The sequence below is a fragment of the Ptiloglossa arizonensis genome, chromosome 4, assembly GCF_051014685.1.
Source record: "Ptiloglossa arizonensis isolate GNS036 chromosome 4, iyPtiAriz1_principal, whole genome shotgun sequence".
Lineage (NCBI taxonomy): Eukaryota > Metazoa > Arthropoda > Insecta > Hymenoptera > Colletidae > Ptiloglossa > Ptiloglossa arizonensis.
In genome coordinates, this window is record NC_135051.1 from 13,568,157 (window position 1) to 13,580,882 (window position 12,726).

At 46.1% G+C, this 12,726-nt stretch overlaps 1 protein-coding gene across 1 annotated transcript in view; it reads right to left on the minus strand.

The window, feature by feature from the left end:
- Positions 1-6,733: 6,733 nt before the first annotated feature.
- The window catches only part of LOC143145276 (uncharacterized), a 53,085-nt gene continuing 47,092 nt past the window's right edge, over positions 6,734-12,726 (minus strand). The window contains exon 5 of the mRNA XM_076308493.1: positions 6,734-10,507. Within this exon, the coding sequence (XP_076164608.1) occupies positions 10,328-10,507 (180 nt within the window). The 3' untranslated portion in view covers positions 6,734-10,327. The remainder of the gene's footprint in view (positions 10,508-12,726) is intronic.

The following is a 12,726-nucleotide window of genomic DNA, read 5'->3' on the forward strand; positions in this document are numbered from 1 at the left end:
TTACCTCGGGGAAGACGACGAATATCGAATTTCGTTTCGAAATCGAACTAAAACCTGAGTATGTTGCGGAGTTTGGGGCTGGGGGTGGTCGAAATACATTTCGATAGGAAGCAGAATCTTGTTAAGCCTTAAACATTTCCGTTAGTCGTTCGTTGCTCGCGCACTCGCCGACCGAACGGTCGGATGGATAGTGACACTTTTAGTACCTGTCGTTCTCGGTGCTTTGTGTGCGTTGCCCCCGTCTATCTGCAATCGATTGTTATACTCCTCGATGGCGCTACTGAGTCGGACGACGGACCACCGTAATGGGCCACTTAATCCTGTCCCTTTCTTCTTCCTCCCTTTCCTACATTTTCTATTTTTCCTCTTTATAAAAATAAAAAATGCCGAGGAAAGAAAGAAAGAAAAACGGACACCTCCCTATCTCTCGCGTCTCACTCTCGCTCTCTCTCTCTCTCTCTCTCTTTCTCTCTCTCCCTCGCTTCCGCATTCGCACGCAGACCGACGTAACTGACGTTTAAGCATCGTTACGCAACAAGAATCTCGCTTGGATTTTCTCACGGACACACTCTCACGTTCGCGAAAGAATTTGCTAAAAGTATCGTGTACGAAATGGTTGGGTGACTCGGGTAAGGGGTTACGGGGTTAGGAGCTATCGGGACGTGGGTCGCGGGGAGAAAATTCTTCGTTAACTTACGCTTACAAACTGATCTAATAATTTCTCCTCTCTTATTCTCGTCTCTTTCTCCTAATTTCTTTTCTCTCTTAATCATTTACTAGTCTTGTTTCTTTACAATACATATATGCGGACCTCCCGGTAGCCAAGGAGGTCGGCGCTCTCTGTATAATTTTTTCTCATTTTTTTTTCTTTTCAAAGTTTTTCTTCAACGCACTCGTTCGGTCGTCCCTCGCGTTCGGACCCGTGACTCGTTCGATTTCCCATTCGCTCGGTTCCCTGTCGTCCGTCATCAATCTCTCCCTTTCTCTCCCTATGTACTCGTTCTCTCACTCTCTCTCTCGCACGTTCCCTCTCTCTCGCACGTTTCACTCTCTTTCTCTCGCTCCCTCAACTAGGATCGGTTTGCGCCGAACGTCTATCGCCCGTGGCTCCGAACTCAGTTCCGAAATCGCAATTCGCATGGATTTCATCTCAGCCGTGACTTTTTTGCCTCTCTTCCGTTGTCGTTCCCTTGATCTTCCCCATTCCCTGCGGCCATTTCGTAGCCGCGAAAAACCTCCCGGTATCGTGGCGTTCCCGATTTTCACCCTCGAACCGAACAAAAAAAGATCACCTGTTGAGATCGCGAGATTTCGTGGCTTCAACGACGGTCGCATCAAGGACACTTGGCTCCCTACACGCTTCTACACCGTTCCCGTTTATTTCGTCGGTTCTCCGCCTCTGTCCCGTTCGACGCCTGTTCTCGGCATCCCTGCCCACCCACCCACCCACCCCCGCAAACCCCACCGACTCGAACGGATCCTCGGTCGCGGTTGACGGACTCCGAGAGGTTCCGTTTCTCCGAGGCGCTTCCGGGCCGAGAAAACTGCTCGATCGCGATGGTAAACCTTTCGTCCACCGATACGCGCTACGAGATTCGAGACGGGGCTCGCCGTAGGGCGGGATTCGCGGCAACGCGGGTATCGATCGAGGATCGTTCGATTTCTTTCGAGAGCTGGAGTATCGACAGCCTCTCGTCTTGCGATCCATGGACGAGAAATACGCCCGATCGATGGAACCGAGTAGGTGGTTCGGGTACGAGTCGAACCCCTCGAGGGCCGTTTTAGGTCGCTGCGGGGTGCCGTCAGTGGTTTTTCTAATTCGAGGTAGTTGAACGGCGAATCGATGTACTCGTGCGGGAACTTGGATGGTTGTTTATTTAAAATGGCTCGTCGAAGTTCGGCTAGAAGGCTAAGCGATAGGAACTTTAATTTAGAATTTTCGCTACCTCTATTCATTTTTCATCACTCTCGCTTCTTCTCTCTCCCCCTTCGTTCACGAAATAGTTCTCGAAAAGCAGCCAAAGGTAATTTCACTTAAACTAATTCACTCGATCTTAGTCCCTTCGTCGTTGCAAAATTTCAGACCGAGTAGTTTCCGTTCTGCTTTCAAATAAACAACCACCGATTGGAAAGCAACGATAAACGTCTCCGCGGTCAACGAAATCTATTGCACGATTAACCGTAACTCATTAACGAAATCTATCGAAACAATCGAGCGGACAGAAACGAATCCAGTTGTGAAAACATCACGGCCCGCGAGGGATCGAGTCTTGCCAACGAATAACACGAGACAACCGTCGCGAACCTCGCTTCGATCGGGGACGAACAATTTTTCTAATACAACGCGTTCTACTATCTAAAATCAAAGGAACTAATTCCCTACGTTAATTCGACGAACCGGAGTAATCGACGGCTCGGTCGAGTTCCCTGCAACCAATTAACACAGGAATCGATATTTAATATACACGCGATGATATGTCGATTGCCGACGGGTAGATCGACCCCCCGTCGACGAATTTTCCAAAGGACTCGTAAACTGTACTGTGCAAAACGCCTCTCGAAATCCTCGACCGGAGGGTCCCACGTGTTCTTCATCCCTCGCCTCGCATCAATTTCTTCTCGTTCGTCATATTTTTTTTTTTTTTTTACTTTTTTTTTTTTAAAGTTTAATCGCTCTCGCCTAAAAATCCCCTACCGAAACGTATTGTAGACTTAACGCGCTACGTGTACTACGAGATTATCACACAGAAAGTTTGCTCACTCAGTAATCAGTGTCAACAATCAGTAATTCTTCTCCCCTTTCCCACAAATTTCTTCATTTTTTTTTTTCTTTTTTCTTTTAATCTTCTCTTTTCGCGTTCACGTTTTATTTTCTTCGCATACGCACGCGCTCTCTCGCATAAAAACCTAACTTCTCCTCTCTCGTCTACATTCATCCCCCCTTTTGTCCGACTCTCGTCCGCGTTTTCATTCACTGTTTCTCTCTCTCTCTCTCTCTCTCTCTCTCTCTCTCTCTCTCTCTCTCTCTCTCTCTCTCTCTCTCTCTCTCGCACACTCTCTCTCTTCGTACATACTCTCGTTCTTTCGTTCTCCCACTATTTTCCCATCTCAGTCGCACGTTCTTTTCTTCGAATCGCTCGAATTTTCTTTCCCTTGCGTCCCTAGACTAGAAAGTTTAACGTCGCGCGCTCGTGTGCGCCCAATCCGAAAGGCGCGATTTCTGGTTCGCGATGAGACCCTACGGAGAAAAAAAAGAAACGTTTTATGTATCTCCCACCTTTTTCGTGTCTTTCTCTCCATAACTTTCTCAATCTCTCTCTCTCTTTCTCTCTTTCTCTTTCTCTCTCTCTCTTGCTCTCTCTGTATCGCGCGCGTCCCATATCGCCACGTTATCATCCATAATCGCGTATTTCGTCATAATGAGTTATACCCTAATTACATTTCTAATAGTTTGAGGAATGATTATTCTCGATGAACGTACTTCGAAGTATTTTCAGCTTCTCTCTTTTTTTCTCTCGTTCTCTCGCTCTCACGTTCTCTCTCTTCGTCTTCCTCTCGCGTTCGCTCGCACTTTCTCTCGTATAGACACACGCGCGCACACGTTCTCCGTGTCTCCATTCTCTCGGTATCTCTAGTTCCTCCGCATTCGCTCACCGTTTCATCTCTTATTCGTACGTTTTTATCATTTTTTTTTTTTTTATCACGACGATTCTCGAACTCGATAGTAATAATCGTAATAATAATATATAATCATACAATAATAATTAGTTTATTAGTGTGTGTGTGTCTCTTTAGGTTTCTGTTATCCTCTCCTCTTTAGTGGGTTTTTCTTTTATCCTCTTCCACGGCAGCGTGATACGACCTTCCGCTCGGTTTTGTTTAGTATTTTTATTTTTTTGCATTAATTACCTTAAGTTAATCGTTTATATAATAATTAATAGCTTGCAAGTGTTAACGTTAAATACTATTACTTAATTCTGCTTACACGTGTGTTCCTTACGCGTTTAGGTATGTACGCGATTAGGTATGTACGTATGCTTATTATTCCATTTCCGTCTCTTTGAAAAATTCTACCGTTTCCATTCTTTTCCCTCTCCCTTTCTCTATCTTTCTCTTTCTCTTTCTCTTTCTCTTACGTTCCGTTTCTTTCTCTCTTTTTCCCATATCCGTATTCGAAAAGTCCTTTCGTCTCGTCCTGTGTACTCGTTCTTCGTGCCTTAACCCCGCTGCACGGAACGTAATAACGGCGAGTCGATCGGCTTTCGTTCGTTCTCTTTCTTTCGCAATTTCAACCTCCACTAGTCTCGTACCTCAAACAGGATCGCGCGGACTCGTGTTGTCCGTGAAGTTTTTCGTCGGCACGGGAAATCCCTTTTCGTTCTCTTCGGTTTTCACCCCACCCCTCCCCTCCCCCCGCGCCCGTATGCTCACCCCCGACCCCCTCCAACCACCCCCAGCCAACGACGGGACGGCCGCGTCGTCCTCGAAACGCCGTAACGGGGCTGCTGTACGCGGATCCTTCCAGCGATCGAGAACGACCGTGTTCGTTCCTCCTCGGGAACGAAGACGGGCGAGCCGATCGTCTCCCACGCGGAGACGAGGGGCGTGGGGCGTGGGGCGTGGGGCGTGGGACGTGGGGCGGGGGTGGGCGGGGGGCAGGGCAGAGACGCGGGTTATTACGGCTCCGTTCGCTCCGTCTTGGGCTCGAGCGGGTTATTCGCGATTCGTAACCGTGATCCGTGGGCGGTTCGTCCTTCGCGCCGGGACCCTCGATCCTCGATCGACGGAGACAGAAATCGAAAATGTCTTCTACCTGCGAGTAATCGCGCCGCGATGAACGCTCGGGTGGAACGGAAGCGTCGGCTCTGGCCGCGACTTCCGTTACGAAGACGCTCGCGGTAATCGGCGAGCCTCTGTCTCGCGATGAGAAGGACGACTCGGGATTCTTTTTCTTTCTCTTTTTTCTTTTTTCATTTTCATTTTTCATTTATTCTTTTTTTACTTCGGAAATGGATTTTTCGATCGGACGTTTTCTTCGGTCGGTGCTCTCGAATCGGCGCCGGGTGCACAATCCCCGGCTGCAAAATCATATGGGTCAACTGTTGGCTTGTGTTTACTGGTAAGCGTGTGATCGGATCGAGTTTCGGTTCAGCTTGCGTTTGCTCGAACAAATCCGGTACTATTGACGGGCGACGGTTCTCGTCCCTTCTTCGGGACGTTTTACTGTAATTCTGTATTTCGGTGGTATGCTGTTGATGCTGTTGCTGGTTGCTCCTCTGTCGCAAGAACGACGGAGTATGAGGATTGGCGACTCGCGGGATTACTTTTTAATCGGATCGTGGCGCGATTGATCGTTTTGCGAATATATTTCGGTGCTCGAATTTCCGCGTGGGTGGTTAAAGTTTCTCCTCGGTCGCAATGAGAAATCTTTTCCGAGAAAGACGTATGGCGCGTAAGTCGACGATCTCGCCGAAACTGGCGCGGCTTCGAGCCACGTACGAACGCGTCCCACCGTGAAACCGGAAGGATCGCGATCGTCGCGCTCGAAGAGGCGCGTTCCGGAGAACGTTGAACGAACCTGCGAAAAATAACTCGAACCGTTCTTTTTTTTTCTTCTTCTTCTCCATTTACACTAATATTCCTCGACTCGTTAAATAATTTCTCGATCGTGATAAACGATCGATCCGCGTAACATCGATAAAATCCACATTTTGCCTAATTAAACGCTACGTTTCGCTCGCCGTCGATCCATCGCGCGATGCGTTGGACGAACGGCCGTGGAAAATCGGCCGGAAAACAATTTTCTCGGGCGAATTTCAACGTATCGACGAAGCGTTTCGCGAAGCGTCGATAGATCGAATCTCACTCGAGATTCGTTACCAAATTTCCCCCTGGCAAACGTGGTGTTTCTTGTAGGTGCGAGTAACGTAGGAACTGAAACCGAACGAAACACAAAGAGTTCGCGAGCACGGCGCGCGTTTCTCGGCCGGAAATCGCGATCCCGAGCTTCTCGAGTTTCTCGACTCGACCGCAGGTACGTAATCGTCGTTTTTTTTCATTTTTTTTTTTTCTTTTTTTTTCTTTTCTTTCGAAATTTCCTACACCGTCTCTCTCTCGCTCCCGATTCCACGCCCAACCCTCCCTCCCCTCGCGATTCTAATTTTCTATTCCCCCCCGTGAACATTTAGACCAAAAATCTTTAGGCCAGCGCCGAAGGAGATTACTAATTTTAGGCCTTGACCAGTCCAGTCGTCTAGGAGTCGAAATTTTCCAATTTTCCCACACGCCCCCGCTAAATCAACTTCTTCGTGTTTCCCTTTCGCTCGGATCGCTCTCTCCTTCTCACTTTCTTTCTTGCGCGTGCGTGTGTCCCTTTCGTCTCCCACCCCCGATTCGACTCGACGATCGTCGGTTTCCGGCCTGAAGAGCGTACGCGCCGCGTTCCTCGAGAAGAGCTTCGTTCGTTTGGACAGAAGATAGGCCAGATCGGCAGTCGAAAGTTCGAAACGTTTCGGGCTCGAGACGATTCACCGGGAGTCGTGTAATTTATTAATTTTTCTTCTTTTTGGTTACGATTTTTGAAAACGGATGGGTGATTGGGGCAGGGATGATGGTAATGGTGGTGGTTGTGGTGGTGGTGATGGTTGTGATGGCCGAGGATGACGCGGGGGTGACGCGTGCCGGGTACTCGTCGAATGAAAACAGAACGAACGAAAATAAAAGACAACTCGGGTCCAATGTCTCGCTTTTATTGTCGTAAATAATAAATAAAATAATAATCGATAAATTGATCGTTAAAATTAAAAAATAGTGACTCGTGACTAGGTTAAGACTCACCGCTTACAAAAACGTGTGTGTTCGTGTGGTATTTCTTTTTTGCTTTTCTCTTCGCTGTGTACACTGCATAATACATGCTTAATAATAATAATAATAATAATAATAATAATAATGATAATAATAATAATAATAATAATAATAATAATAATAATCGTCATAATACAATAACTAAATACAATAATAACTAAATGCCAGAACATAGACGAAACGTCTTTGAGGGGTGGCAAGGACTGCGTAAGAGGGGCGGATGGATGGTGGGGGAGGGGGGTTAATCTTAAAATAGAAGGAAAAAGGGAGACGCAAAAGGGGGACGCAAGAGCTTCGGGAGCGGGAAACGGGCGCGTCGCTCGCGATATTCTCGCGACGCAAAAGGGATGGAATTAATGTTTCGAACTAAGGGCGGTTGTCCAACCATGGGTATCGGTTGTCAACGATAATTGTGATTCGAATAAAATAGTCACGTCTAGGTGGAATGCTCGTAACTAATGATAATAATAATTATAATAATAATGATGGTAATAGCAATGATAGTAATAATAATAGTAATAGTAATAATAATAATAATAATAATAATAATAATAGTGCACATAATAGCGAGAATAATAATGATAGGTAATAGTGAAGAAGGTAAGCAGGTTAAGTTACAAGGACTTGCTACCACCCGAGATATATTTATAATTATAATTATTATATCGTAGGATAAAATTATCTACAAACCGTCTAGCGGAAAAGAAACTGTTGCGGTAAGAACGCGTACTTCGGCGTCGGCACTGATTTCCCGCGCTTGCCTGCGTGCGTGTACCGTATACGGGCACGGTACGCGCACGTATGCCCGATGTACATCGTTTGAATCGTGTTCGTGTGCCTCGTGTACGTGTATGGACGTGTACGCGCGTGTGTCTTCGTGTAACAGGTCGGGTACAAGAGGAATAAGGGAGACACGGGTGTCTAAACCCTCTGTCACACAATTTCTTTACGCAATTTCAATTCGCGCCAACATCCGTCTTTCGTTTCATAAGTCTCTAATATATGTACGTGTAATTTCACGCAATTACACGTATATATACTTCCCCAAATTTCTTCATATATATATTTCTATATATATGTGCGTATACACATATGTACGTATGTATGTACGTGCGTATACATGTATATATATATATATATATATATATATACAGACACGTGTATACATACATAGATATGTACACGTATACATATAGGTTTTTATAATAAACTACTTTGTATATGGTTACGCACCGGCTCGCGGTTATTAAATTTGTTTTCTTCTCTTCCCCTTGTTACGCGGTGATTTTTCGTTTCCCTTAGCGTTATCATCCCCCATTCATTCGTTTAATCGTCTAACGCGGTAAGAAAGCCGCCGGTGCCTTGGATACGTTTCCGAATGATCGTTTCGCCCGTACCTTTTTTTGTCGTCCCTGCCACTCGTACTCCTGTCACTTGCGACTAGTCTAACCTCGTTTATATCAACTAACCATTAATAAAAACACATCGTCTTCCTTCTGCGTAATGTCGCGCGGAAATATCGCGATCCCGTGCACCGTACACTCTCGGTTCAATGCAAACGCGATTATCTCGGACTTGTTCGTTTTCGTTTCGTTCAGCCGTCGGCGAGCGAATCTCGGGCCTAAAGAACACACGACGCAACGACAAAGGGAATATTGACCCTTTCCAGCGCGCGGTACCGAAGAATTACGCTTATATTCTTCGGGTCTCGGTTCGGTCGCTCGAACCGCGACACGGTCGTGTACACCGGGTCGCGTTTCGCTCGATTTTTCGATGTTCGCGTTCACGCTCGTCCGACGTGGAACCTCGAGGCTCTCGCCCAGAATTATCGTAGGAATTCTCACCGTAGGATTATACATTAATCAATTTCCGTTTCGATCGAGCCAAAGCATCTTCGAATCTCGAACTCGCCCGTTCGACTTTGCACGGCGCGATCATCGAATAATTATGTACAACTTAAGAGAAAGGATCGAGAGATCCTCGGTCGGTTGTTTCTCGTTCGAACGATGCTGCTTCCCGCCGAAGGCTGGGGAAGTGTCGCGCGCTGGGCCCACTCGGGAAAGATTCTCGTCTTCCCGAGAATGCCACGGCGCGACTCGCGCGCGTCTTCGAATATCTGCTTCGAAGCAACGAATCGTCGAGACTCCGCGCTCGACGAGCGAGCGTCTCGGCGATCTGTGAGTGTCGGAGATACAAAAGAAAAAGGAAAGAAAAATTTGAAAAATGAAAATTGCCACCGGGACGACGCACGACCGGCGACGGCAGTTGCTCCCACGAGGTCGACGCACGAGGCCCCTTTTCGTAAAAGAGGGCGAGAAAAGAAAAGGAAAGAAACCACACACACCACGAGGTACAGCGTGACGAATGCCGTGTGAAACTGGCCATCGTTGTTTCTGCGCGCAAACGGAACGACCCGCGACGAAAGGCGGCACGCCGTTCGTCCCGGGTCGTTCCCGAAGATCCACGAGAAGGGTTCCTCTTCTGCCTCACAACCGGAAGCTGCGGAGGATCCGTCCAGCGGATCTCGCTCCACCGTTAAACACTTAGATTATCGGCTCTTTGGAAAACATGGAGAAACGGTACCGTACGACCTCGTTACCCTTAACCCCGGACAAAAGCCCTGCCGCTCGCTCGTCGTCGCGGCCCTCGAAACTGTTTCCTTATCCTCTACTCCCGAAAACACCGTGTGTCTTAAAATTAGGCGGTAATCGTCAATGCGTACGCAACAAATCCAAATGATTACTCGTCGCTCGAAGCTGTGTGTGCGTGTGCCTGTGTCTGTGTGTTTAGGTGTGTATCCTTGCCGTTCGTTGACCACGCTTTCGTCCTGTTTCTTCGCTTTCTCCCAAGACCGTTGTTTCGATATCGGTGGCGTCGCCGCCGCGGCGAGAACGGGGTTGGACACAGGTTTCGCGGCCTCGCTATTTTAGTAACTCGAGGTGCCGAGACACACTGGGGTGATCTCGGTCAGGAATCGAAGGCACGAAGCATAAAAGTTACATCCACCCCCGTCTCGCGCGGGGACGTTGTCTCGTGATTAGGTCACAGCCTGATCCTTTGTCGGCACTCCTCATCGTCCCCTTTTTTCGGTGATGATCGATGCCTCCGTACATCGCGTGTATCGTTCGCTTTTCCTTGATCACGCGCGGTATTCACACATCCGAACGCTGCGATCTTCCTTTCTTCCTTGTAATCTCCCCTAAACGCTTTATCTCACGTCTCTCTCTCTCTCTCTCCCTCTCTCTCGCTCTCTCTCTCTCTCTATCACGCCCGTTCTGCGATATGTTAGTTTAAGGATACCTGAACGCGCTTCGCGCGAAGGACGTGTACCTCCTGGCGGATGCGATCCTTCCTCGCTGGCCGTTCCTGCTTCTCTCGTTACCGTATTTTGGTTTTACCGGGAGCCGACGAGCGCTGATGAGCCCGCGCACCACGAAGAGCAAGAGCCACGCGACCTCCTGATTCATTCGAGTTGTTCCAGGAAATTCGGGGTCTTGAAGTACTCCGGCACCGGGTCGTCCAGCCTCGAGATCACCTTGTAGATGGCCTTCTTCCAGCTCTGTTCGCTGTCCTTGCCGATCTGGATTGCCTTGAAGAACTCCTTCAGCGTCTGCTCGACGACGTACATGAAGTTGGTCGGTACCTGCAAACATTAAACGAATCGTTAATCTAGTTTTTCGCACGCGAGATCGGATTCGATCGCGTCATCGTCCAACGTCTAATCGTCAGCGATTTTTACGAAAACAAATCTTTTTTCTACTCGTTTCCGTGAAAATTATATTATTTTGCTTTTGAAAGGGCACGAGTTACAAATTACGTCGAATCTTTTTCTTTCGGTATTTTCAGATAGAAGGTCACGTTCGAATCGATAATTAAACAGCTCTCGAAGAATTGTTTCCATGAGTTGTGAAATAAAGATCGCGTGTCGTAAATATTCTTTGGAAACGTATAAAAAGTTTACAGACAAGTTTTCTTACAGTTTTTTCGCAATTGAGAAACTTTCTACAAAAAGGAATTGTCGATAACCATCGATCGCATCATTGTCGATTAACACCTTCAACAAGAGATGATAACTTTTTGAGATTAGAATCTGATGAATTTTCCATAGTAGATCGTGTCGTATTTTTCAAATTTTTGAAGACGAAACAAATCTAACAAAATAATCTCGTGTACCATAAGTGAGTGAAAATAAATGAAAAAATCTTGCGGTTTCTCGAATCAAAAGCTTGCAGAATCAGTCTACATTTTAAAGTAATTGATAAAAAAAAATTATTTTTCCCACTGCTTTATCACCGGATCCGTTTCGTTTTTTATTAACAACGATATTGGCTGTAATAGATACGAAGAATTCGTACAAAATTGGGGTATTGATTTTCAAAAATTAAAAATCACGCAAATATACTGCGCGTAACATAATCGTAAATATTCGAACGATCGGTTGGATAAAAATTCATTCCGAGTTATGCGACTAATTCCGATTAAAGACTACCGAAGAGTTACATTATGCATGTTTTCTGACAAATCCGGCTGTATTTTACCAAAAGTATCCGGATTGGATCCGATTTGTTTCGATCAGATGTTCCTTCTCCGATGTAATAATTGACACGTAACGGGCGTCAAATTAATCTTGTACGACCGATGAATAAATAGGTTCGAAATTCCATGGTTTCTTAAAACTTGACGCAATACCGTGTAAGTAAAACTTGCGAATAGAACAACGAAGATAGATGACCGTCGAACGAGTGAACTAGATCAGAAAGTTAGTAAAGTTGGGTAGTTAACCAGAAATTTTGTGTCTTTGCTTATTAACTAAACTCTGGTAACTTCGATGGAAGATGTCGGTACAGTATTGAATGTTTAGAAAATCTGTAGAAAGAAGTCGTATACAAACGTATAGTGCATCTACTGAAAGGTCTGAGAAAGAGAAATACGAGTGAGAAGATGAAGGAAAAAGATACAACATATTGGAAAGAAAATGGACTTTCAGTGTGCTAGATAGGCACCTTTTAATTTATCGTCATCGGTGTAAGTTTCGTCGAATTTACTGTCTTGTTCTGGTGCAGAGACCACTCTATAGTATTTTATGTGTTTCCAAATGTGTCTACACTCCTTTTAGCAATACGATCCAATATCATCGTTATCTCGATCGAGACGTATCGTCACACTCGTTCGCAGCTTATCGTACTCACCGCGGCAACTACAAAAGCAGCGAAGGGAATAGACTATTTACAACGAGACGCGAATGACGACTTATAACGAGGCGTACCTCGTTGTGTCTTCAGTTTGTTCGAGTTGCACACAAGAAATCTTGAGTACATATCTAAGTACATCCTACCAGTATCAATTCGACAACGGATTTCGACATCTGGTCGATATCTTGACACAATGTTGCAATAATGTTTGCGAATCGATACGTGTCGTTCATACGTCGTTGAATCGGTCCCATCGTTACACTTAACAAAACGAACCTATGGACCGTGTTTCTTATTTCTCACGTAGAATCAAAATAGTCAACTTTTCTAATACAAGTGTCTTTGGTACGTTGACCAATTTCTTGGACGACGAGAGAGCCGCGAAACTCGAAATTCGTAATCGAAGGAGCGTCGATGTAAACAATAAACGATCCGATAATTTCTTCGAGTTCCATCATGATATTTTCGTACGCAAAAAACAGGGAATGTTATCGACTTCAGTTTCTGCTGCACGCGCGTCGATGTTTGCTCGTAAAAAGAAGAAGAAAAAAAAAAAGAAACCAAAATGAAAGCCGGAGCGATGGGGTAACTTCCCGTTTCACGCGAAGGAGCGTCAAAGATTTAATCGACAGACAGTTTGCTGATGGGAACGCAGAAATCCGGGCGTACA